Raw genomic sequence first — 26371 nt, 5'->3', positions numbered from 1 at the left:
AATGCAACCCAGCAGAGGGGGGAACAGGAAGAATAAATATTTTGTCTTCTCCCTCCTCCCACATGGACTCTACCATCTCCTGCTAATGCTTCTTGTTGATCAAGTCCAAAATGAATCCAAAGTATAACGCCTTACATATAGGTTGGTTCCCAGAGCCAAGAGCAGGGCAAGGTGAAGAGTAGATCTCAATGGACACCTAGAAAATGTCCAGTACAATAGATAAACAGCAAGGGCGTACCGTAGAGCACAGGAAACTGCATTCAATATACTGTGGAAAAGAATGGAAAAGAATGTGAAAGGGAATGCGTGTATGCACATGTAGAACCAAATCAGTTTGCTGTGTACCAGAAACTAATACAACATTGCAAATTAACTATATTTCAATTTTTAAAAAATGAAAATTTCTGCTACACAATAAGATTGAAAGGACTTCCCTGGTGGTCCAGTGCTTAAGACTCTATGCTTCCACTTACAAGGGAAGCTCCTGGTCAGGGAGCTGAGACCCCAAGTGTTGTGTGGCATGGTCAAAAAACACCTTAAGACCAATAGACAAACAGAGCCCACCTGTGCTTTCTTCTAAAGAGAAAGGAAGAACACCCCCACTATGGCAAGTGTAAAGGGACAGTGAGGGGAAGAAAGAAGTCACTTTTACGAGTGTGCCCGAGAGATGTACTTTCAGGCTACACAAATATAATGTATAACAGAACATGATTATAAGTTAATTTCTGACTTAGTAATTCAGGAAAGTGATAAATTCTTCTAGGAAGAAAGAGTGAGAGGAAATTTAACCCTGGCTCTAGGACTTGACCTTCTGGGTTCCAACCCTGGACTTGTGTTGCTTATTTTCTGATGATCATAATGTCTTCAGCTGCAAAGACTCCTGACACCCTCTTCATTCACTGTAGTCCTGTTTAACACGTGCTTTTTGTCTTAACTGTCTTTGCCTCTGCTATTCTACCGCAATTACTCTTTTATCTTTCAATTAAGTCTCTTTGCATTCAGCCACTTATGCACAGAATTCTTCCTCTAGTTAAAGACACTTTTCTCAGTCTTTGAAAGAAAACCTCTCCCGTTCTTTTCATCCATCAGAGCACTGCATTCATTGAGGCTGACTTCAGCTTCTGATTGTCACTATGCTAATCTGAGCCCCATTTGGGAGGACAGGAATGGTGTACTGGAGAAAGCATGATGATGATAATAATAGCTATCATGTATTAAGACCTCACAGGGGGTAGGCACTCTGCTAAGCACTTTACATGTGTAGGGAAGGGAAAAAATCTTCCTTGACCCTCTAAGGTTCCCTGGCTGGGCCTGAAAATTAAACTGACAAAGACAGATTAACAGGAGAAAAGCATACAAATTTATCTGATTTAACTCTGACATGACATGGGAGCCACCATAAGGAAATGAAGACCAGACGAAATGGTCTTTTTTATGATGGATCAATGAAGAGTAGACAGTTGTGAAGGAATAAAATAGGTCAATGGATATGTGCTAAGTTGAGGGAAACTTAGCAAGGTCTGCTTATTCAGATTCTTCTCAGTGTCCCTCTGTCTTCTGAGATAAGGGTGTTCCCTTCCTCCACGTATGGGGAGAGCACCTCTCACATGAAGCATTTATGAGCTGTTTCAGGGGCAGATGATCAGAGAGACCTTCTTTTTTCTGCCCATTTCTCAAACTGCTTCAGTTTCCAAGCTGCCATGTTTTGGGAGAGTGAGAACGTGTCCTGAGCCCCAGCACGTCCTCTCTACCTTCTGGTTCTACCCCTTTTAGACATGAAGAATCTGAGGTTTCCTTGAGTTTAAGGATTTGGAGACAATCAGAGAGCTGGCACTGAGGGAAACTAAAACTGTAAGCCAGCATAAACTCATCCAAGACTGTGCTCTGGCTACATTCAATGGCTTTTCAATTCATATTTTCTATATATTAATTCATCTCTACACCTCACCCCAGTTGGCTCAGTGGTACAGAATCTGCCTGCCAAGAAAGAGATTCGGGTTCGATCCCTAGATCGGGAAGATGCCCTGGAGAAGGAAATGGCAACCCACTCCAGTATTCTGGCCTGGAGAATCCCATGGACAGGTGAGCCTGGCGGGCTACAGTCCATGGGGCACACAGAGTTGAACATGACTGAAGTAACTAAACAACACCAACACCTTGCTATCTTTGTGACCTTAGAGAATTCATTCAACCTTTCTTTGCCTCTCTAGGCCCAGTTTTTTAAACCAAAGTAAGAATGATACTAACACCTGGGTCTTCCTATTTGACAACGCTGTTGAGAAAATGTCTTGGATGCGTTATGGGAGTTGAGGCATTTAAACTTGTCGGGAGGCAGTGTTTCCTGTTGCTGTTGATACACAGTATTTATACCCAAGACTCCAGGCTACACTCTCTCCTAAGAAAAGATCTCAGAGTGACCAGTCCTTTTAGGAACCCACCTTGACTTCCTGCCCTCCTTGACAACTACAGAGCTGAATGGCTCCTGGACACAATGCACTATAAAAGCTGTTCCCCTAGAAGCAAGCATTTTTTTTCCAGTGGCCCTTTTTCTGTTTCCCTTTAAAAGTAATAAAGTTCTCTTATTATATAACTATGGGACAAGGGATCAGACAGTGCTTAAAATGCAAAAAGTGCCCTACATTCAAACCACTGTTGCCCAGAAGAAACACCCTTTGCAAGACTTAAATAAACCCTTTAACTCTTACCTGCCTCTGATGCATGAAACTTACAAAAAGCACTGTGTCTTTATCCGTGGTTTCCTAGTGACATCAAGGGAGACATAAAATACCCCAAGATGCCTCCACTCCTTGGAATTCTGGCTGAATTCCAGAAGCAAATCAACCCAAGAATTGTACAAACACTCATTTGATTTTCATTATTTTCTTATCAACCGTGAATTAAAGGGTTTCATTGTACAACATAACTAATCAAAATAATGGGCTCCTTAAATCTATTCCATGAATTGGGCCAGGTAAATCAATTCTGCTTGTCAGTTAAATTCAAATGTCTTATTTCAATGAATTCCATTTTGATTTATGTTTTAAGAATACCTATATAAACCTGGCATTCATGAAAATGGGCTATAGGTATCCTTTTTTAACTAGTGAAAAAAAAGTCACAAGCTTCAGAGTCAGCTGCATCTTTTTTCACCATATTAACAAATATTTATGAATCGTACAATGCTGTACATACTGGGACATGACTCTGGGGTTTCAATCCTAGTTCCCGTTTCCCAGGAGAAGAGAGAAGAGCTGGGGGTACGTAGACTTGGAGAGCTTAACCCAAAGAGAGGTAGATCACATCCAGATAGTACCATCTAAAGAATACCAAGCCCACAAATACATGAGGCAAGAATTCCTGACAACCTGTCTAAATAGGAACATGGGTTTATTATTTTTTGTCTACATTTTTTAAAAAAAATTATCAAATTCCCACATAATAATTTACCCTGGACAATTCAATTTCTTTGAATCTGTGAGGACAAAGATCTTTAAAAAGCGATTGATTATATAGGAAATGTGCAAAATGTCTGGCATGGTGACAAATAACAGTTATTTTAAAAAGGCATCTATTATTATTATTATCATTCCCATCCTAGGAAGCTCTTTCTACAGGTGATTTTTATGTTTTCAAATATCTCATTAAACTTGCAAAGGTATATTTAGATCCATGCAATATATTCAGATGCATTCAATGACAGACTATGTCATAAGCTAACTCTGCTATGGTTTCTGTCTTTTAGAAAAATGCTGTTCAGAGTCAATGTATCATAGAAATTAAAAGCCCAGCTTGAGGTGTGATTGAGTTATAGTCCATTGCCTGAGATGAGTAAAACCATTCATCCCCCACAGACAGGTCTATACTTGGTACTGGTGAGTCTTACTAAATCTTTATGTGATCTAAGTTTTGTTATACTTGAAATGGTTAATTAGGAAAGGCAGGGGAGTCTGAAATGTCACAGCAAGTTCCTTTTGGCCCACTGTCACGTTTCATGAATTCTTGTGCTGAACCCATTTGGATTAAGCAGTGACCCAATCCAAACAAATTGCTTCTGTGCCTCTTATCTCCTATTACCTATTTATGTCCCAATACATCTGCATTGCGTAGCTCAGTAAGATCCATTAAGTCCTTGGGCAGTGTTTACGGCTAATTTTTTTTTTTATTATTTCTTTGAGGCTCAAATTTATCACAATAAAGTGATAGAAATCTACAGTGCAGACAGTGAGTACAACACTTTTTAAAAGAAAGGAAAGAAAAGAAGTATAAGATATGCAATTTCAGTCTGGGAATTCTCAGAGCAACTCTGTGGGTGAGAGACAATCATTTCTTGTAGGTTTTAGGTAAAGATATAATTTACCTTTATTTGCAGACACAAAATTCTAAGAAAACATTACTTGCTGTCAATTCCTCTGGCTTTAAAAATATTTATGAGATTGAAATAGTTACCTGGAGACAGACATTTCATTTCAATGTCAAAGGTCAGGCACATTGGCTAACACCCCAGATAATATTGATGTACTTTCAAAATTTAAAATAATGTTTATACCATTTACTTATTCATTCATATATAGAGCACCCATCCTGAAGTATCTGGGACACTGAACAAGGTTTACATAAATCTGACTGTTTTTTCCTCTGGGCCATTTGGCTCAGTCTGGTAGAGCATAAATATTCAATAATACTTTACAATGACAAAGCATCTTTTATGCAAACATCTCTAAGCACATTATTCACCAATATTACAATCTCCTTTTTAACCTACTGGTAAAGTCACAGAAACTAATTGACTTTCTTCAAGGTCCCACCAGAAATTGTTTATTTTATACAGTCCAGGTATCGTGTTCCTACCTATAATTAAAGGAAAAAAAAAAACAACACATTTTTTAGATGCTTAAGCTGATGACCTACACTAAATATTTCTAAATTGAATATATTAGGCAAAAACATCCTCCTTAAAGATGTTAAATGTTGTGATGCATCCAAGTGAATTTTATAACTTTTCTTCCAATTTGCCCAAGGCCAGTTACCATTTTCAGAGCCCCAAGAATGACCTATTTTAATTGAATCCTGTTACAAACACTTAAACTTTAACTCTTTAATCAAATCAGTTTTCTAAACAGAAATAAAGTTGGAGCACAAAAATAAAACTTTTCCTGCGAAGATCCAGTTGAAGTAATAACATAACTGTACCAAAATAGTCAAGCGAAGTAAAAAGGTGGGAATTACTGTGAGATCTGGGCAAATCTCAGAGTTCAGGTTACCCGAGCAAAAGGAAATAATTTAAATTCTTTTTTACTTCTTCTCCCAAATGTTAAGTAATGCATGCTAAATATTAAAAATAAAATACCCCAAAAGTGGGAAAATTTCTTTTTAATCAATCACCACTGTGACTGCCATAAGAACACATTTTACAAACCCCTAACTTCAGGGAGTATATGTGACTGAGGACTGAGCTCTGAAATCCATCATCTGTGCTGGAATTGGCACTGAGGCACTCTTCCCCAGGTTGGTCCCAGCCAGTGATGAGCATGGAAAGGCTATAACAAAAATCCTGGATTTAGAAGATGTGGGAGGGCGTCCCTGGATGCTCAGAGGTAAAGAATCCACCTGCAATGCAGGAGACACAAGTTCCATCCCTGGGTTAGGAAGATCCCCTGGAGGAGGGCATGGCAACCCACTCCAGTATTCTCACCTGGAGAATCCCCATGGACAGAGGAGCCTGTCTGGCTACAGTCCAAAGGGTCGCAAAGAGTTGGACACAACTAAAGTGACTTAGCACGTGTGCACAGAAGATGCGGGAATCTTCTGACAGGCGACTTTGGATCTAGGACTCCCAAAGATCCTGGTGAACTTTCTTTGAACTGCATTTATGTTTAAGTGATCACACAATCTTCCTTTCTTTCTTCCCTTACTCCTTCACTCCTGCATCCCAGACTCTCTGGGCTCCCACTCCAGTTTCTCTCATGGGCATTTCCCCTAATCAATTTCTTGCATGTTCAGTACCATCCTGGCATCTGCTTCTTGGAGGACCCAGACTAACCCATCATCTGATGGTGATGATAATGATGATGGTGATGATGGTGGTGGTAGTCACGATGGTAGTGAAGATGATGATGACAATTATCAACATTTAGTGCGCCATTTTAAAAATATCAGGTCCTGTGCCCAAGAAATTGCCTAAATTATTTCATGTACTACTCCCAATAAACTCCAAAACATAGATATTATTCACCTGAGGGAAGTAAGTCTTAAAAAGGTTAAATAACAAAGACCACATTTCTTAAGAAAATTAAATTTGAACTCTTGTTTTTCCTAAGCTAGTGGAGTATAGAGGCACTGTTTCCAGTAACTACTACATTATATTACTTCTCTGTATTAAAATTTTACAGTATAATCTTCCAGTCCTCTTCTGGATAGTTATTACACAGTTATAATTATACTCAAAATAATAAATGTAAGAAGTTACATTTTTTTAATAAGAAATTGAATTTCCACTTGAACTTTCTGATTAGCCTAAAATTTTCACTGTTCATCTGTTTCACTGGGTTACATAGACCTGATCCAATTATTCAAATACTGTTAACATATTCACATATTTTCCATATTTGTACCACATATATGTAGAACCACTGTATCAACTCTGTGCGGTGGAGGCATTTTCCCCAAGTTATGAAAACTAAGGTCAAGCAAACAAGCCAAAATCAAGTAATTTAGACAACCAAGACTGTTAGAACATCCAAAATAACAATACCCAGTCACCAACTTCAGAATTTATTGACACTATTAAATAGACCACTTTAAATAACAAACCGATAGGCTTTTTCTAAAGAAAACAGTTGGTACAATAAAATGTACTTAAGAGGATTTATATCCCATAAATGTCTTACTAAGAAGAGAGACCAGCCTGGAACTTGTTGCAGGTTGCCAATTCCAGAACAGAACTTTCCAATGGCGGTAGATGCCACCTGGAATAATTTGAGGTTCCTTTGACTCATAACCTAATTGAATTTCCTCAAGGTCTCCTAGGAATCACTGGGTCAGTCTTCAGTCTTGGCAGATTTCCACTAATACCTCAAAATAACTCCCTTCATACTGAGTATTCTGGAGTTTGCATGTGAAAGAATGATTACAGTTGCTATAAATAGTTTCTACTGTATGCCAGTTGGCAGCATAAAGTGGTGTTTCATCAGTAACCTTCCAAAAGGGTCTTCTTAAATAGATATGCATTTTAATAAGGAAAGCACACTTGTCTTGCAAATAGAATTTTAAGACAAGTCATCAAGATTTCACTCTGACAAATTTTCAAGAATTCACTGCCCAACTAGATTGTCTCTCCCAAAGACCCTCTTACATAAAGGAAAGCCACTGCTACCCCTCACTGACTCTGTAGTTCATCTTACCATTAAAGTTCCACTTCTACCAGAATTTGGATGGAGTCTGGACTATAATTGCAATGCAATGTCCATGACAACTGCCTCAATTTCGTAGAAACTGGAAAGACTCTCTTTGTTTCTCCAACCCAGCACAAACCTTTAGCTCTGCCTCTTAAATGGGCAAGAAACTGAATCCCTGAATGTCTTCATGGACTCACAAATCTACCACCTTTGCAACTCCTTCCTGGAATGTTAGAACTTAGAATGTTCACACACACACACACACACACCCTCATCTGTTCCTTAAAACCCTGCGATGTCTTCACTGTTGGGCAGGCTCCAAGTTCCATGCTGCCTTTTGCTGCTTTGTTTCTTGTGGGCTTTATCACATCATGTTCTCCCTCAGTCACAAATGAGTTTCAAATGAGTTTCACGACAACGATCATGTAATCCATCATCCAGCCTCTTTAAAATAAGGAATGCACACTGATGTTTTAAAGGCCCTGTTCCCTGGTGAGGAGTCTGGAGTTGCCAAGTGGGGAAGAAGCAGTAAAGAAAGGAACACTGGGTGGATAGGCATACATTTTCCCTCTCTTCCCTTCAACCAGAGATGCTCTATCTGGATCTGTTTTATTAAAGTTCTAAGTTAGATTTTCCTTGAAAACTGAGTTCTGCTGCATTAAAAACTGTTATAAAATCACTCGTCTAGACGAAGCCTCAAGTTCTTTCTAATCGTTCTCATCTTTTGGAAGAATGCCACATCCTTGTGGGCTCTTTTGAATCTTTTGATTCTTTTACATCACTTAATCCAGACTTTGCAACCTGCTCATTTTCTGTTTCCCTCTATAACTCTATCTCAAGGATTCTCTTCTTTTATGACTTAACTATCAGCTACACACTGATAACTACCAGCAAATCCCATCCAAAATGGAGATATGAATTTCCAGTCACTTCCTATACATTTCCATTTAAATACCTTAAGGAAATTTCAACCCCAAATTGAATCTACCAAATTATATATCTACCAAGCAAATTCCAATCCCTCTCCTTCTCCAGTGTATTGTATTTCTATTCATAGAATCATCAGCCAGAAAGTTACCTAAACTGTTATCACAAGAGTCACCTTAGTCTTCCTTCTATTTCCTTCACATCATACATTATATTCATGGGCTCCCCTGGTAGCTCAGTTGGTAAAGAATCCGCCTGCAATGCAGGAGACCCCAGTTCAATTCCTGGGTCAGGAAGATCCGCTGGAGAAGGGATAGGCTACCCACTCCAGTATTCTTGGGCTTTCCTTGTGGCTCAGTTTGTGAAGAATCACCTACAATGTGGGAGACCTGGATTCGATCCCTGGGTTGGGAAGATCCCCAGAGAAGGGAAAGGCTACCCACCTCAGTATTCTGGCCTGGAGAATTCCATGGACTGTATAGCTCATGGGGTCACAAAGAGTCGGACATGACTGAGTGACTTTCACTACATTATGTTCACAAATATTTCCTTTTGGTTCTCTCTCAATGATACCTCTTTCTGGTTTTTTCTCCATTTTTTCCCCTCTACCTAAATTCAGGCCTTTGATACCATCTTCCTCATCTATTGCAATAGCCGAATAACTGTTCCTTTGCTTCCACGTCTTCTTCCTTCAGCTCCTCCTCCACTCTGATGTCAAAACTCTTCTAGTATATGGACTTGACTGTAGCACTTCCTGTGCTTAATATTTTGTGGGTCCCAAGAACCAGAGCACAAGATCATGACACCAACTCCCTAGCTTGGAGCCTTATATGCATCATGACAAGGCCCTACCTACCTCTCTGGCTTGAGGTCCTACCATTTACCCTGTCTTCAGAAAACATAGCCGATGGCAGAATTTCTCGAATTATCAGCAACCATCCACAACACAACCACACAGAGCATTTATTTTTAAAAAACATAAATTCCTGGGCCCCATCTATAAATATCACTATTAAATAATCTGGTATAGGCCCCCAAATCTTGAAACAAGAACTCCAGGTGATGCTGGTACATTCTAAAGCATTAGCATTTTGTTTCTTCTGCTTTCGAGTTGTCACATGCTGTCATAGTCACGTGTTTGCCTCTACTTCACTAGAATCTTGGATTCAGATGATCGTTCTACTGACCTTTTAAACCTCCAGACTCTAGTACCCACAGTAAATAAATATCTAGGAAGAACTATGCAGTCGTAATTCAAATAAATATTCATTCAGTTTACTTTAATTACTAATTCATCCCCAGGAACCCTCCAAGTACAACCTGGAGATAGACCTCTTTGGGATCTTCTTGCCTAATTTCTCTACAACCAAGAGAAAAATCATCATCTAAGTCAGTCATATTGTAGGCTTAGTATAGTTGTAGCTGATCTTTCTTTGAGCCACACAGCATGTACTAGCATGCCCCTAGAGGATGTCTGGCCCAGCTGTATAGTTTCTATGTGGAGAACTCTTCTGTTTCCCCTTCATCTAATCAGTTGAGCCACAAGAGTGTATTGTGTGCCTATATTCGACAGGCTCTTGCCACCACAAAGAATCAGAGGATTGGTCGGGGGGGGGTGGGGGGAGTGGGCGGGGAGATCTATATACTAGTTACAAATTTTCTATGCAGTAAACATGGTTTATATGTACATTGTAAATTTAGCCAACTAATTTGTTGAAATAATTCCAATGAATTGGAACTGCTAGGGCTAAGAATATCCAAAATTTATAGTTTGGGTCCAAACCAGATTTTCCCCTATTACATAAGTAGGACTTCATAAATCTTGTTCCCTAGTGTTTAAGTGGGTATATTTCCTAAAACTGTACAAATGTTAGATTTTTAATCTTTGGTAATATGATATTACAAAGAAATTGCTTTTCTTCTTTTATTGTTCAGCTCAGTCATTTTTATACATGCTTAACCCTTACGAGTCACTTGTATTATTTCATGTCTTCTGTTGTGTTTTGTTTTGTTTTTTTTCATTCCCCTTGGTATAACAATGTCTTTGTTACTAGTTTCTAAGAATTCATTTATGGCTAAGGATGTTAACTGTTTGTCATGCAATGCAAATGAAATACTGTATTTTATTGTCAGTAATTTACTATAGTGTTTTGTATTTTGCTTGTATATTTTTTTTATTTAAAATTTATTTATTGAATTGGAGGCTAGTTACTTTACAATATTGTATTGGTTTTGCCATACATCAACATGAATCCACCATGGGTGTACACGTGTTCCGCATCCTGAACCCCCCTCCCACCTCCCTCCCTGCTTGTATATTAAAATATAATCATGTTGTGTTTTGTTTTTTTTTTTTAAAGAATGAGAGGATACAGCACCTCCCTCCCCATGTCTTGCTCTTCACACAAACACAATAGACAGTGACCAAAGGCCCTTTGTAATATTTCACTCTGTGAAAGAGCCTTAGTCTCTTATGCTCTGGTGCAGAATGGCTGCTGTGCATTCCTAACCAGAGCCTGCCACCCAAACCTGGATAATAATTTGTAAGATATATGAAGGAATGGACCATCAAGAGAAAATGTTGCTCTTTCAAAGATCCCCCAGTATGCATCTGTATGATGGACTACAATAACTCCAAAGGAAGATTATTGTCTTTAGAGTAAATAATGCACTTTTTTCCCCAAGTCTCAAAGCCTGCATTTAAATGATTATTCATGGGTGTTATGGGAGTCTTTAAGCCTTAGGTTGGCAATGCCCAACATAAAAATGGGTCATGTTTCAAAAAACATCTTTATGAGTCACCTGCCCAGAAACTCACCATTGCTTCCTACATTATGTTCCAAATTCCCAGGTCAACCCCCAAAATCTATTTATCTCATTACACACCTGAAGGGCATTCAGTGACACCAATCCCTATTTACAACATCATTCCTTTGCGAACATGTCCTCTAAAGTCCCAGTCAAGCGACATGTAAATACATTTCTCTCTGCATGCAGACATGCATGGGGAAAGATGAAAGGATGAAAATGAGAAGCAAATGAGATCAGATATTTCCAGAAAACAGAATCCTGTTAATCTTACACAAACATTCATGAAATGCCTTTCTCCACATGGTTACTGCTCATTAGGGACAAAGAATTATAGCCTCCACTTTCAAGAGAGAGCTTTTCAGAATCTGAAGTAACTCCCACCCACTCCTTGCTACATTGAAACATAAACAGGGTTATAAGAGAATCTGACATTGAATATGAAACCATCCAAACTCTTGCCTATATTTTCAATTTTTCCCCTAACTCCATTAAGTACCTATTATGATTAGTATACATTTTAAACTGGTGCATCATAGGAAATAGTCTCCTATTTTGAATCAACTTAAAGCCAAATATATCAACATTTACTGTTTCAAAATATAAAATAGACTCTTTTTGATTAAAAAAAGGAGAAGAAAATCTAGCTTGGTTTTTTTTCTATTATTAAAATGTAAAGGATTTTAAAAATCTCATTTATTTTGTCAATTGGTTCTGCTTAGCACTCTTCAGCCCAGTCCACTCTCAATTATCCATGCTAAGGAAGGAGGATCAGTGGCCTGGATAATCTAAAACAGCAGACAATTTTAAAAGCCCTTGCACTTGGCCTAGGCATACTTTACAATCAAACTCTGATTATCCACACTAATGAAAGGAAGAGCAGGCACCTTGAGAAAGATCCAAAGCCAATACAGATCTGCTCAAAACAACCAAACAAAACAAAACACAGATCTGCTCAGCTCAAGGCAGCATCCCACACAGCAAAGGAGAAGGAAAATAACAGGGCTGCAACTGCTCCCTTGCCATCGGAAACACCAGCACTCAGTGTAACAGCCATGTTAATATCGTATCAGTCCATATCAATATTTCTCATGATATTGCATGCATGCTAAGTTGCTTCAGTCATGTCTGACTTTTTGCGACCCTTTGGACTGTTGCCCACCAGGCTCTTCTGTCCATGGGATCCTCCAGGCAAGAATACTGGAGTGGGTTGTCATGTTCCCCTCCAGGGGATCTTCCCCACCCAGGGATGGAACCCGCATCTCCTGCAGCTTCTGCATTGCAGGTGGCTTCTTTACAGCTGAGCCACTGGAGAAGCCCCTCTCATGATATTAAAAATTCTTAAAAGCATGGAGTTATGTCCAAATGCTCAGGGAAAAAGACATTATCCATGTCGTTCCAAAGAATTAATACAATAGATTGTTATAGGTACTAAAAACTTCTTTGGGAGGCTTCCTTTGCCATATGCCATTCCCAGCTCCTTACTGTCTCTACCAAGCTCCCATAATATACTCAGATGAGTAGCATAAAGGATGAAGGCGAAAGAGGCAGTATGCTGCAGTAGGAAAGGAGACCCAGGCTGGAAGTTAAGAAGCCTGGATCTTTGTCCTCTGTTGGTCTCTGCACATGCCAGAAGTCAGGTATGCATTCAAGCAGAGGGAACAGTGCGTGCAACAGTACGTGAAGGTCATGGCACATTTAAAGAATTACTTGTGCTTCATTTTGGTCAAAGAATAAGATACAAATGAAAAGGAAACAAGAGATGAAACTGGGGATGTAGTCAGAGGTAAAATTACAAACAGTTTTGGTTTTTTTTAATGCCATGCACGGATTCAGAAATAGTTCTATAGAAGGCAAGAAGACAATTAAATAATTGTTAAATTTTATTGAACACATGCAGTTTGCCCAGTGCAAATCTAAACAGCTGATGTTCATAAACATATTTACAACAACCAAGACAGATATCCCTACTATTCCCATTTTACACATGAGGAAATGAGGTACAAAGCTTAGTTGTCTCCAAAGATCACACAACTGGTAAGAGGTGAAGTTAGAGTCCAAACTTGGTCTGTTTGATTTCAGAGCTCACGCTATCTCTCAAGAAATGGAGGGATTCCCCTGGAGGTCCAGTGGTTAAGACTCTACACTTCCAATGCAGGGGGCTCCGGTTTGATCCCTGGTTGGGGAATTAAGATCCTATATGCTTCACAGGGCAACCAAAAAGTAAAAACTAAAAACTGAGGACCACTTAGCTTCTCTTACAAAAAAAAAAAAAAATCATTAAAAAAAAAAGAAATGGAATGAAGTGGTCAGAATTTTAAAAGACCATGCTAGAAGCAGGGTGTTAGAGAGATTGGAGGAAAGTGGAGGGAGGCAAGAAGAATTTAAGACAAAAGATGGTGAGTTCTGGAACTAAAAGAAAGGAAGCAGTAAAGGGGAAGACGGGTGTAACCAGGGGGTTTAAAAGAGATAGAACAACAAAAAAAATAAATAAAGAAGGGTAAGAGGCACAGTCTAGCATGAGTCCCATGTTTCTGTCTCAGACACTATGTGATGACCCAATAATTCTTGAAGAATCACTTAAGCTTTGCACCAGTGAACTTACCTGGAAAGCAACCCCTGCCAGATGGGCAGGCCCAAGAAAGAACAGTCTTTTTTTCAGTATGATGCTGGCACACATTTATCCAAATAAACAAATGTCCCAGCTTAACTGATGAATTTGGTGGTGACAAATTAATTTATGTACAGATATGTAGGACACGATACAGAACTCTACTCCAAACAGGAGATGTAGCATATTTACTGAGATACAGCAAATTTTCTCTTAGCTTCAAAGACGCATATTGACTCACATTTGTTTTGTTTTCTTTTTTTGTTTCTTTTTATTTTTAATTAGGGGATAATTACAATATTGTGATGGTTTCTGCAATACAAGCAGCTCATGCAGTTCAACAGCAGAAAAACAAACAACCCAATCAAAAAGTGGGCAGAAGACCTAAATAGACATTCCTCCAAAGAAGACATGCAGATGGCTCATAAACACATGAAAAGATGTTCAACATCACTCATTATTAGAGAAATGCACATCAAAACCACAATGAGGTATCATCTCACACCAGTCAGATTGGCCACCATCAAAAAGTATACAAACAGTAAATGCTGAAGAAGGTGTGGAGAAAAGGTTACCCTCTGGCACTGTTGGTGGGAATGCAAATTGATATAGCCACTGTGGAGAACAATATGGAGATTCCTGAAAAAATTAGGAATAAAACTACAATATGATCCGGCAAACCCACTATTGGGTATATACCCTGAGGAAACCATAATTGAAAAAGATATACATATCACATTTGCTTTATATGCAACATTCATGTGTATAGAAAGAGAGGAGAGAAAAAGAGGCAAATGTGTTATACTCTATCAGGATATTTTTAAGTATCTTACAGAAACCAAAACCATGTATAGAACGTTCCTATTAGGATGAACAAAAGTAGATGAGTGTATGAAAATCTGTGAATGTAAACAAAGAGATTGAAGTACGTACTCAAAATTTGAAGACACTTCTCTGGCTGATTTTTTATTTGTTTGCTTGTTTGTATATTTTAAATACTCTACAATTATTTTGTAGTAATTCCATCATAAAGATAAAAATGCTTTTTCCTAAACATATGTGATAAGCATTCATTCGGTATCAAGAACTTTGCTGATAGAAAAGAATACATAAGTAGGCAGACTGTTATCAGCAAATACCTGACATGTACCAACAGCAATGGCAGAGGATACCTTTCATCACTGCCCATGAAGCCAACTTGTTACCAGGAAACTTGGTACATGGAGAATGTGTGTCCAGAATCAAGGGATGTAAGAAAAAATGAAAAGTACAAATGGCTTAGAGCAGCTGACCCCAGAGGCGGGCACTCTTCTTGGGCATAGCACCCATCCTCCACTATGGCTTTCCTCACCTCTCTCAATATTTCACTTTCTCTCATTGTCTGAAATGCCATCAATTCCATGTTATCTCATCCTCTTCCTAAAAAGCATAAGACTAGAAAATTTCCAGAGCCTGGATGTGTTAGTGATAGAGAGGAGGAGGAGAAGGGTAAGAAGAAGATGGGGGAATTCATTTGCTAAACTTTGAATAACGCTGTATGGTTTATAGGACACTTTTGTTCTATAAATGCATGTTAATAAGGACTTCCAGTTTAAGATGGGGAGTGGAATGGACATATTTAATTCCTCTCCCTCTCACAACCCCACTGAAATGGCAACCAATTAAAAAAAAAATCCATGACATAACTGAAAACCAAAAAAGCCCCTAAAGAATGCCACATTGACTAAAAAATGTGTGGAAAACAAAGTAACTAGAATGGAATTGTCTGAGAAACTAAAGCAAAGGATTACAACACACACAGACACACACACACACACAGACACACACACACGACGGCTGGTAAGGATTAAGAGGGGTTGCCCTAGAGAATCTACGGGTCAGCCACTGCAGAGAGCAGAACAGACTCAGAGCAATCATCAGAGTAATTAACTAAAGGATTACCTAACGTGCTGCCGGCCTGACTGGTTCCTCACCCACCCTTCAAACAGAGCAGTTGGTACTGCCTTCCCCCCACCTCGAAGTTACAAGATATGCTTAATAAAAGTGAGATATGTGACAGGAAAAGATTGCTATCAAGGGTACTGAGACAGTCCAGAAAGGCAGAATAAACTCTAGAACTAAATATGAACTTGAAGGGTAGTACAGATGGGAAACAAAAGTCAAAAGTGAACAATCAGGCAGAGAAAGATGAATATGGTATGATCTCACAGTGGAATCTAAGGAAACAGAAAAAAACAAACTCATAGAGGAAAAATAATCAGATTCATATCCTCCAGAGATGGGGGGTGAGGGAAAGAGAAATTGGATTAAAGTGGTCAGAAGGTACAAACTTTTGGTTATAAGATAAATTAGTACTGAGAAGGTAATGTACAACATGATGACTAGAGTAAACTTTGTTGTATGCCATATTTGAAAATTGCTAAGAGAGTAGATCCTAGAAATTTGCATCAAAACTTCTAAGCTTTTTTTTCTTATTGTGGTAATCAGTTGACAATATATGTAAGTCAAGTCATTAAGCTGTACCCTTTAAACTTATACAGTGCTGTATGACAATTATACCTGAGTTAAACTGATAAAAAAGAAAGACTTGATAAAAACACTTTTAAAAGGCAAACAAAAACATTCTTTTTTAAAGTCCTCATTTTCTGGCCATTATTGAGATCTAAACGTTGGCTTCCTTCCCTCACACACATAGTCCTTTATAACTAGACTGACCGTTAATGGGTCCCACTCACTTACACAGAATCCTGCTTCTTACAGGGTCAGGACTGTTTCAGTTGAACAAAACCACTTAACTTCAAAGGAAGCCTAACTCAGTTACTCCTATCAATGTATTCTTTCATTCAAAATCATAAATGGGTATTCCAGGATCACCAACCACTTGACAAAGACAAATAGCATGAAAGATGAGGACCCAAATAAACAAATAACCCAAAGATTTCAAAATGATACAAAAAAGGGGAAAAAAGACAATTTTTAAACTAGCATTCTTAAAAAGATTTAAAGAATGATTACATCCAAAAAATAAAACATGACTTCCTGGAAATTAGACAATCAAAGAATAAGAATGTGTTCCTAAAATTTAAAAATATGATTGCTGTAATTAAATACTTCATAGAGACGTTGAAAGATAGAATGTACAAATCTAATGCCCAAATTAGTAATCTGAAAGAAAAAGTTGGGGAAATCAACCCAGATTCAGAGAAGCACACAATGTAAGAAAAAGGTCTCCAAATCTTACCCAATGAAATTTAATTTAAAAAGAGAGAGAGAAATGAGCATATGGGATTTTGCAGGTGAAAAATCTGAGGCTTGGAGAAATTAAGAGAATTAACTCTCCAGTAGTTCACAAATAGTCTGATATGGTCTTCATATGTCCCACTCATACACCTAAAGCTAAAATTCAATCAATACATGAAATTGTGGCCTCAGTGGTTGATTACAGCTGGTACCCACTCTGACTAGTTAAGTGAGTGCCAGGCTAGTCAAGTCAGTTGTTGACAGCTGGCCTTTACTCTTAATGGTCAATGAAGATGCTACCAGTAGTCTGTCCCATACCAGTGGCTGATGGTTGGAATTTCCTCTCAGTAGTCAATGTAGATGCAAGTCCAGTTTATGCCAATTTTTTGTAAAAAACTGTAAGTTAGCATCTGATTGGTCAGTGTATCAGCTGATGAATACCTGAACACCATCCCGGCCAAAGCCCATACTCGTTTGATGATACCTACATAATTTCATGGTACAATCAAAAATGGGGGCAACTACTGAGTTTTTGTGGATCTCAAATTTTAAACTGGGGGAAAAAATAAGCGTGGTTTCTCTCACCTCAACTTCAAGGTATGAGAAATTTCATGGATAAATTCTTACCTCTCCTCCTCCTTTTTATAAATGTCCATGCTTTTAAGTCTGCTTCCACTCCCTTCTTAGATGGGTTCATACCAAGGGAAGACCAGTTTGGTGAACATTGTACCAGAAGACTACCAAGGGTAGCCAAAAGATCAAATCCCCAGCTGAAATGTTTGCGCCAAGGAGTTTAGTAGAAATTAGGAAGCCAGATACACAGCCAAAACTGGTTGAGTGGAGGAAGCAAACAGGAAGTTGTCTAAAGAAATATGGGGCCTCTGCTGACATCTACAGCAGGTAGAAAAAATGGGCATCTAGCTCAGTTTGTATAGTTGAACTCAGTTTTTAAAAGGTACAGAGAAGAAACAGCCTGGATAGAATCACTATAGGCCCTCCCTGGTGGCCCAGTGTTTAAGAATTCCAGGAAACATGGGTTTGATTCCTGCCCCGGGAAGATCCCACAGGCCTGGGAACAACTAAGCTGGTGCATCGAAACTACTGAGCCCCCACTCCAAAGCCCGAGAGCTGCAACTGCTGAGTCCGTGTGTTGCTTGTGCCGTAGAGCCCGTGCTCTGCAACAAGAGAAGTCACCGCAATGAAAAGGCCACGCACTGCAAACTAGAGAGTAGCCCCCGCTCAGCTCACTGTAACTAGAGAAAGCCTGCTCACAGCAGTGAGACCCAGAGCAGCCAAAAATTGATTAATTGAAAAAAAAAAAAAAAATCACTTAAAACTGGACCTAAAACCAAAGAATTTGTTCATTCTCCCACTTTTGTAAGCACAAAAGAACCCCAAGTTTCTCAACTACAGGAGTTCACCTTTGATACACCAAGGCAAATAGAAGGCCAAATTTTGAGGCCAGCCTCAATATCTGCCAACATAAAGTCAAAGTCCAAGTTAAATCACAGTCCAAACATTACACTGATATCCAGGGCATCATGGAGGGTTGGTAATCATATTCATAAAACTGAGGGCTTCACCTCCTTATAAACCACAAACTTGGATTCCACCAGGACACCTTAGTGGAGTAGTTTTAGACTTTACTCAGGACCCATAGGATTTTTGCAGAGTACATTCACCCCTTTAGAGCCTTCCCTGAAATTACTGGGAGTTACAAGCTCATAAGAGCTGTAGAATCAGGTCTTAAAAGTTACTTTCATAGACCCTCGTGGCTTACCTAGGAAGTAAACAATGGCACTGAGCTATCTGCTGTTTTGTGCCTCATGTTCCCTGCAGCCAGAAACACAGGCAAAGAGTTTCATAAAGGGTTAAAAATCATGGGGGTTGTTTTGTGCTTTAAAATATTGCATGAGATTCACTTCTGTACAAATGATGATCATCTTCATTTTCTTCCCTGCCTCTTTGTCTAACAAATACATTTTTACAGGTTTTACAGTGTTCTTTACAACTCACCTAAAACACATAATTTTCCTCCTGCTTATATCACTTGTTAATTATTTATTTATTAGATTTATATGATGCTTTTCTCCAAAAAGCTCTAGGTACCATGAAGCCAACTCTGGTATAATAAACATTCAGTTCAGTTCAGTTCAGTCGCTCAGTCGTGTCCGACTCTTTGCAACCCCATGAATCGCAGCACGCCAGGCCTCCCTGTCCATCACCAACTCCCGGAGTTCACCCAGACTCACATCCATCAAGTCAGTGATGCCGTCCAGCCATCTCATCCTCTGCCGTCCCCTTCTTCTCCTGTTCCCAATCCCTCCCAGCATCCAAGTCTTTTCCAATGAGTCAACTCTTCACATGAGGTGGCCAAAGTACTGGAGTTTTCAGCTTTAGCATCATTCCTTCCAAAGAAATCACAGGGCTTATCTCCTTCAGAATGGACTGGTTGGATCTCCTTACAGTCCAAGGGACTCTCAAGACTCTTCTCCAACACCACAGTTCAAAAGCATCAATTCTTTGGCGCTCAGCCTTCTTCACAGTCCAACTCTCACATCCATGCACGACCACAGGAAAAACCATAGCCTTGACTAGACGAACCTTTGTTGGCAAAGTAATGTCTCTGCTTTTGAATATGCTATCTAGGTTGGTCATAACTTTCCTTCCAAGGAGTAAGCGTCTTTTAATTTCATGGCTGCAGTCACCATCTGCAGTGATTTTGGAGCCCCAAAAAATAAAGTCTGACACTGTTTCCACTGTTTCCCCATCTATTTCCCATGAAGTGATGCGTCCGGATGCCATGATCTTTGTTTTCTGAATGTTGAGCTTTAAGCCAACTTTTTCACTCTCCACTTTCACTTTCATCAAGAGGCTTTTGAGTTCCTCTTCACTTTCTGCCATAAGGGTGGTGTCATCTGCATATCTGAGGTTATTGATATTTCTCCTGGCAATCTTGATTCCAGCTTGTGTTTCTTCCAGTCCAGCGTTTCTCATGATGTACTCTGCATAGAAGTTAAATAAGCAGGGTAAGAATATACAGCCTTGATGTACTCCTTTTCCTATTTGGAACCAGTCTGTTGTTCCATGTTGTTAATGTTTAATAAACATTAAACTCTTCTTAAAAACCATAGCCAAGGAAGTGGCCAACATGAAGGTGAAAGAGACATGGAGAAGGACAGAAAGAAGGAAGAGCCATAGGTCTGGTGAAATACACAAGCAAACAGTACGTTAGGAAGCCCAGTGACTGAAAGGCCTATTTTGCCCTTTCTGGTTACTCTACTTACAAAGACCCTGACATTGACTTTCATTCCAAGTAACAGACAAAATATCACTATTTCTGTGTAGGGGTGGGCATGGATCTGTAGAGGATGGCGGGGGCCATGGAGTATGATAGCTATCTCTCCAGACTCAGGAGAGGGTGTCTGAAAACAAAGATACCTACACAGACAATGTGCTTTGAAAATCAATATAAAAAGACACATTATGATGTTTTAGAATAAATAACCAAGCTAGATTTTTTTTTTTTTACAGTTGCTGCTCAGTCCTCAGTTCTGCTAAATGTCCATGACTTCCAAAAACTGTGAACTTTCAGAGGCTAGGGAAGCTCAAAAGTTCAAAGATTATCAAAATTAGAAAGTGACAAGGTGACTTCAGCTTTTAAATTCCAGGCCACATTGATCTAACAAAGCTATGTGTTGACATCCTGCACGTGTTATCCCTACAGTGGTGGAAGGGGTAGCTAAACAGTAACTCTCCCAGTAACTGGACAAGAATGAGCAAGAACAGAGTGTATTCTTATTTAGGGTCCAAAGAAGAAAGGACCATTCCCAGTAAATGGAGCAGATGACGTAGTAGGACAGAATCAAACGAGGAGAAAGAATAACATTCATCATCATTACTAGTAGTAATAGTATAGTAGTGCTATTTTTATTTAGTGGATACTATGCACCAGGCATTCTTGTGCTCCAATCATATATGCAGACCTCTTTAATTCTCAGAACAAAGCTACAGGGTGGGTATGACCATTTTCTTAATTTTACAAATAAGGAACCTGAGACTTAAATTATTTGTCCAAAGTCACTCAGCTAGCAAGTGCTCAAGCTAGGACTCAAACCCAGCATAAAACAATAGGTAAGAAAAGAAAGTCAGTCAGACAGTTCAGTCACTCAGTCCAGTCACTCAGTCATGCCCGACTCTTTGCAACCCCATGAATCGCAGCACGCCAGGCCTCCCAGTCCATCACCAACTCCCGGAGTTTACTCAAACTCATGTCCATTGAGTCAGTGATACCAGCCAGTCATCTCATCCTCTGTCGTCCCCTTCTCCTCCTGCCCTCAATCTTCCCCAGCATCAGGGTCTTTTTCAAACGAGTCAGCTCTTTGCATCAGGTGGCCAAAGTATTGGAGTTTCAGCTTCAACATCAGTCCTTCCAATCAACACCCAGAACTGATCTCTTTTAGGATGGACTGGTTGGATCTCCTTGCAGTCCAAGGGACTCTCAAGACTCTTCTCCAACACCACAGTTCAAAAGCATCAATTCTTCGGCACTCAGCTTTCTTTATAGTCCAACTCTCACATCCATACATGACTACTGGAAAAACCATAGCCTTGACTAGATGGACCTTTGTTGACAAAGTAATATCTCTGCTTTTTAATATGCTATCTAGGTTGGTCATAACTTTCCTTCCAAGGAGTAAGTGTCTTTTAATTTCATGGCTGCAATCACCATCTGCAGTGATTTTGGAGCCCAGAAAAATAAAGTCAGCCACTGTTTCCACTGTTTCCCCATCTATTTGCCATGAGGTGATGGGTCTGGATGCCATGATCTTAGTTTTCTGAACATTGAGCTTTAAGCCAACTTTTGCACTCTCCTCTTTCACTTTCATCAAGAGGCTCTTTAGTTCTTTCTCACTCTCTGCCATACGGGTGGTGTCATTGGCATATCTGAGGTTATTTTTTGTTGTTGTATTTTTATTTTATTTTTTGAATAAATTATTCTTTTTTTATTTTATTTTTTAACTTTACAGGAGAATGGCATTGAAACATATATCTGAGGTTATTGATATTTCTCCCGGCAATCTTGATTCCAGCTTGTGCTTCTTCCAGCCCAGCGTTTCTCATGATGTACTCTGCATATAAGTTAAATAAGCAGGGTGACAATATACAGCCTTGACATACTCGTTTTCCTATTTGGAACCAGTCTGTTGTTCCATGTCCAGTTCTAACTGTTGCTTCCTGACCTGCATACAGGTTTCTCAAGAGGCAGGTCACCATTAACAGTATGAAAAGAAAAGAAAGCAGACATATAAAAGGCATCTGTGTATTGACAGAAAGAGAAGGGAAGATCAGTTTCCCTTTTGAAAGCTGTTATTAGACAGTGAACAGCATAATAGCGGGCTAGGGATCATAAATAAAGAGCTTACAGTAAGGCAGCAGCAAGCCAGGTGTAGACAGAAGAGGTCTGGCCATGCGGAAGCCCTGTGAAGAGAGAAGCTCAGAACGAAGCCGTATGCTTACCCCCGGCTCCTGAAAGAGCAGTATCTGGAGCTGGGAACTGAAACCCACTGTGCTGTCTTAGATAACTGATTGCACATTTCAGCCAAGTTTACTGTAGAGTTCTAAAGTGAGTCATTCTCAGTAATCCCTTTGTGACTGACCCCCATCTAAATGTAAGTACCATTCAGGGATCACTTGCTAATCATTCAGCATTTAACATAAATAATTGTATTTAAACCTCACAGCAACAATATAAGGCTGATGGTACCATCATTATCTCCATTTACATGAGAAGGCACAGAGAAGTTGAGTACTTGCCCAAAGTCACACAGAGTTAGGAAAAGGTAGAGACAGACCACAGGTCCAGGGAGTCTGTCTCCACAGCCTGATTTCCTAGTCTCCATGCTATGCTCCTTCTAGAACCTGATTCTGTTCACTTCATTCCAGCACTCTGCAACCCCCTCTCAGCTCTGTCCGACCTCTCTTCTGAGAAGGAAGCTAGCCAACGTGATAGCTCTCATTTTTACTCCTAGAGGGTCATCCCTGTCAAGTCACCCATGCTGACCAAGTGGAGATTATCTGGGAAAAGATGAAGACGGTACTAGAGAGAGAGAGAAAAGTGATGTGGGATCTTGCTTAACTGGACATTCCCAGACCTTTTGAGCACGCCTTGTATCAGAGCATGAAAGTATGAAAGTATTGGTTGCTCAGTCGTGTCCTACTCTTTGCGACCCCATGCACTGCAGCCCCGCCAGGCTCCTCTGTCCATGGGATTCTTCAGGCAAGAATAGTGGAGTCAGTTGCCATGCCCTCCTCCAGGGGATCTTCCCAACCCAGGGATCGAAGCCAGGTCTCCCACATTACACACTCATTCTTTACCATCTGAGCCAGCAGAGCATATGTGTATCAAAACACAGAGTCTCCATGGAAGATGGCTTCTACCTGGCAGTTCCATGGAGGTAAATGGAGACCAACTTCATTCTGGATCCTCTTTAACCTCTCACAGTTGCTTCTCTTTACTTCTCAGCCACTGAGGAAATGGGGGGCGCCTTGTGCTCAATAGAAATAGAACAGGGCACCTCTCCCAACTGAAAAACATCCCTTAATGATGTCTCTTGAAATCTTTGAAGGTACTTAGTCAATATTTTCCAACCAACAGGAGCAACTATTTTTAGGGAGGTTATGGCCAATGTGTTCAAGAAACAAATGATGAAAGCAACTCGTTCAATGTACACTGATGTCTCAGATAAGCTGAAACTGACCAAAAATACAGCTGTTGGCTGGGTCTTCAGCCCGTCACCACCACTACCCTTGTGCCTAAGGAAAGGGACATGGGAAGCGAGCCTCTTCTATGGGAAAAGGGGTCGTTTCCTTTATACAATTATGGGTTCTTCCCTGCTATTCTGGGGCTTCCCAGGTGGCGCTAGTGGTAAGAACCCGCCTGCCAATGCAGGAGGCCTAAGAGACATAGGTTCGATTCCTGAGTCAGAAAGATCATCTGGAGGAGGGCATAGCAACCCACTCCAGTATTCTTGCCTGGAGAGTCCCCATGGACAGAGGAGCCTGGCGGGCTAGAACCATGGGGTCGCACAGAATCGGACATGACTGAAGCAACTTAGCACGCAGGCACAGTGCTTTCCCTTCTTCTTCTTCTTCTTTTTTTTTTTTTTTTTTTTTTGCCTCCTTATCCCCACATTCTTCCGCAGACATACAGAATCTATGAGAAGGCATCCAGCCCAGCCCTAGAGAGGGCAAGGAGTTTCTCCTACCTTCCACTTGATAAGCTGAGGTGGCTGCCCCCCATCCAAATCCTGCAGGGAAAGCCATATGTTTCAGAGACAGCCGACCCGGACACTCGGGCAACGGAGAGGCACCTTTCAGGCAGAGTCCCGCAGTTGCGCAAACAGTAAGTGAACTCTCATCCTGACTGAAGTCTCGGATCGTGAGCGAATATGCAAACAAGAAGGGAGCCTGATTAAACGACTTTGCTTGAATGGCCACAGCCTTGATAGGAAGCCAAATCACTGTGTTAAGGGGGAGTGTCTATAGTTTCTTCTCTGGACACTCCCTGATTCTTAACAGAGTTGGGCCAGCCTGGGCACAGACCTAGTCCCTGCTTTGGCAGGGTACCCGTCCTTCTAATCTTTTCCCTTTTAATGAAATATATGGACATTGCTTTTAAAAGTCACGTAAACCCTTGTGGCTCAGCTGGTAAAGAATCTGCCTGCAATGCAAGAGACCTGGGTTTGATCCCTGGGTTGGGAAGATCCCCTGGAGAAGGGAAAGGCTACCCACTCCAGTATTCTGGCCTAGAGAATTCCATCGACTGTATAGTCCATGGGGTCACAAAGAGTTAGACATGACTGACCGACTTTCACTTTCACTTTGGGCTTCCCTGGTGGCTCAGTTGATAAAGCGTCTGCCCGCAATGCGGGAGACCCAAGTTCTATCCCCGAGTACAGAAGATGCCCTGGCGAAGGAAATGGCAACCCATTCCAGTACTCATGCCTGGGAAATTCCATAGACTGAAGAGCCTGGTAGGCTACAGTCCTTAAGGTCACAAAGAGTTAGACATGACTGAGTGACTTCACTTTCTTTCTTTAATCCTCCTAGAACTTTCCCTTGACCATTTCCTCACAATTCCTTATCCCCATGCCCTAGAGGTAACTATTCTTAGCTGTTTCTGCTGGTTTTTATTTTCATTCTGCTTCCCAGGTGGCGCTAGTGGTCAAGAACCTGCCTGCCAATGCTGGAGGCATAAGAAAGGCAAGTTCAATCCCTGGGTGTGGATGATCCCCTGGAGGAAGCATGGCAGCCCACTCCAGTATTCTTGCCTGGAGAATCCCATGGATAGAGGAGCCTGGGATTCAGGCTACACGACTGAAGCCTGCTCAGCATAGGTATGTATGTCTAAGCAATAGGCTGATACTGGTGCTTCTTAATTTGTTTTTCCATTTTCCATAGTAACTATTGACTTCTGGATAGAAGGGTGGAAGATCCCAGCATGTGTGTGTTCTCTTTCTCTCCCCTTCCTGCATTCCCCCCAATGTGGTTAGATTACTATTTCTGTTTAAATAAATATTCACTATTTGCATGAATTTGACCAAGTATGGCTCAAAGTAAACCACGTAGCATACCACACTTATGTGAAACTTTTTATTTTCTCTACGTTCATCAACTGTCTGGTTTTAATATTTAACTGCCTGTATACTTGTCACTAAATTATCCCCAAACAGTCTGCCTGGGCTATGAATCTATGTTCAGACACTTCTGTTTTCCTGCTCCACACTGCACTGTTTATTTCTTAGGCAGCCACAGATGTACCTGGTCTGCAGCCTCCTTGATCAGCTCTAGGATTTCTCCCTCTTTGTTTCCTTTCTCTTTTTAGAGAAGCAAGCCCTTGAATAACTTTCTGATACAAAGGGCATGGTGCTGCGGCTGCTAAGTCGCTTCAGTCATGTCCACCTCTGTGTGACCCCATAAACAGCAGCCCTCCAGGCTCCTCTGTCTCTGGGATTCTCCAGGCAAGAATACTGGAATGGGTTGCCGTTTCCTTCTCCAACAAAGGGCATAAGAGGCATATTTTTTGAAACCCCATAGTCGTACAATTATCTTTATTCTAATGTCACAGTTTGGCTACTCTGGAATTTTATGACACAGATAATTTTCACTCAGAATTTTGAAAGCATCGGTTTATGGTTTTCTAGCTTCTGGTGTGGCGATTGAGAAGTCTGATGACAAGCCAAGTCCTAATCTTTCATATGTCACCCATTTCGTGCCTCAGCTCACTCTCACTGCCCCCGAGCTTCTGTTTCTGGAATTTCACAGTCGCATGCCTCATGTGGAACTTCTCATCCACTGTGCCAGACGTGGCTTGTGGACCAGCTGAGGA

At 40.4% G+C, this 26371-nt stretch overlaps 1 protein-coding gene across 1 annotated transcript in view; it reads right to left on the bottom strand.

The window, feature by feature from the left end:
- LOC113894168 (cytosolic beta-glucosidase) overlaps positions 1–24435 on the bottom strand; it is a 132566-nt gene extending 108131 nt beyond the window's left edge. The window contains exon 1 of the mRNA XM_027544172.1: positions 24249–24435. Coding sequence (XP_027399973.1) covers positions 24249–24306 — 58 coding nt within the window. The 5' untranslated portion in view covers positions 24307–24435. The remainder of the gene's footprint in view (positions 1–24248) is intronic.
- Between the last annotated feature and the right edge of the window lie 1936 nt (positions 24436–26371).

The sequence above is a fragment of the Bos indicus x Bos taurus genome, chromosome 6, assembly GCF_003369695.1.
Source record: "Bos indicus x Bos taurus breed Angus x Brahman F1 hybrid chromosome 6, Bos_hybrid_MaternalHap_v2.0, whole genome shotgun sequence".
Taxonomy (NCBI): Eukaryota; Metazoa; Chordata; class Mammalia; order Artiodactyla; family Bovidae; genus Bos; species Bos indicus x Bos taurus.
This window is presented reverse-complemented; position numbering and strand designations above follow the sequence as displayed.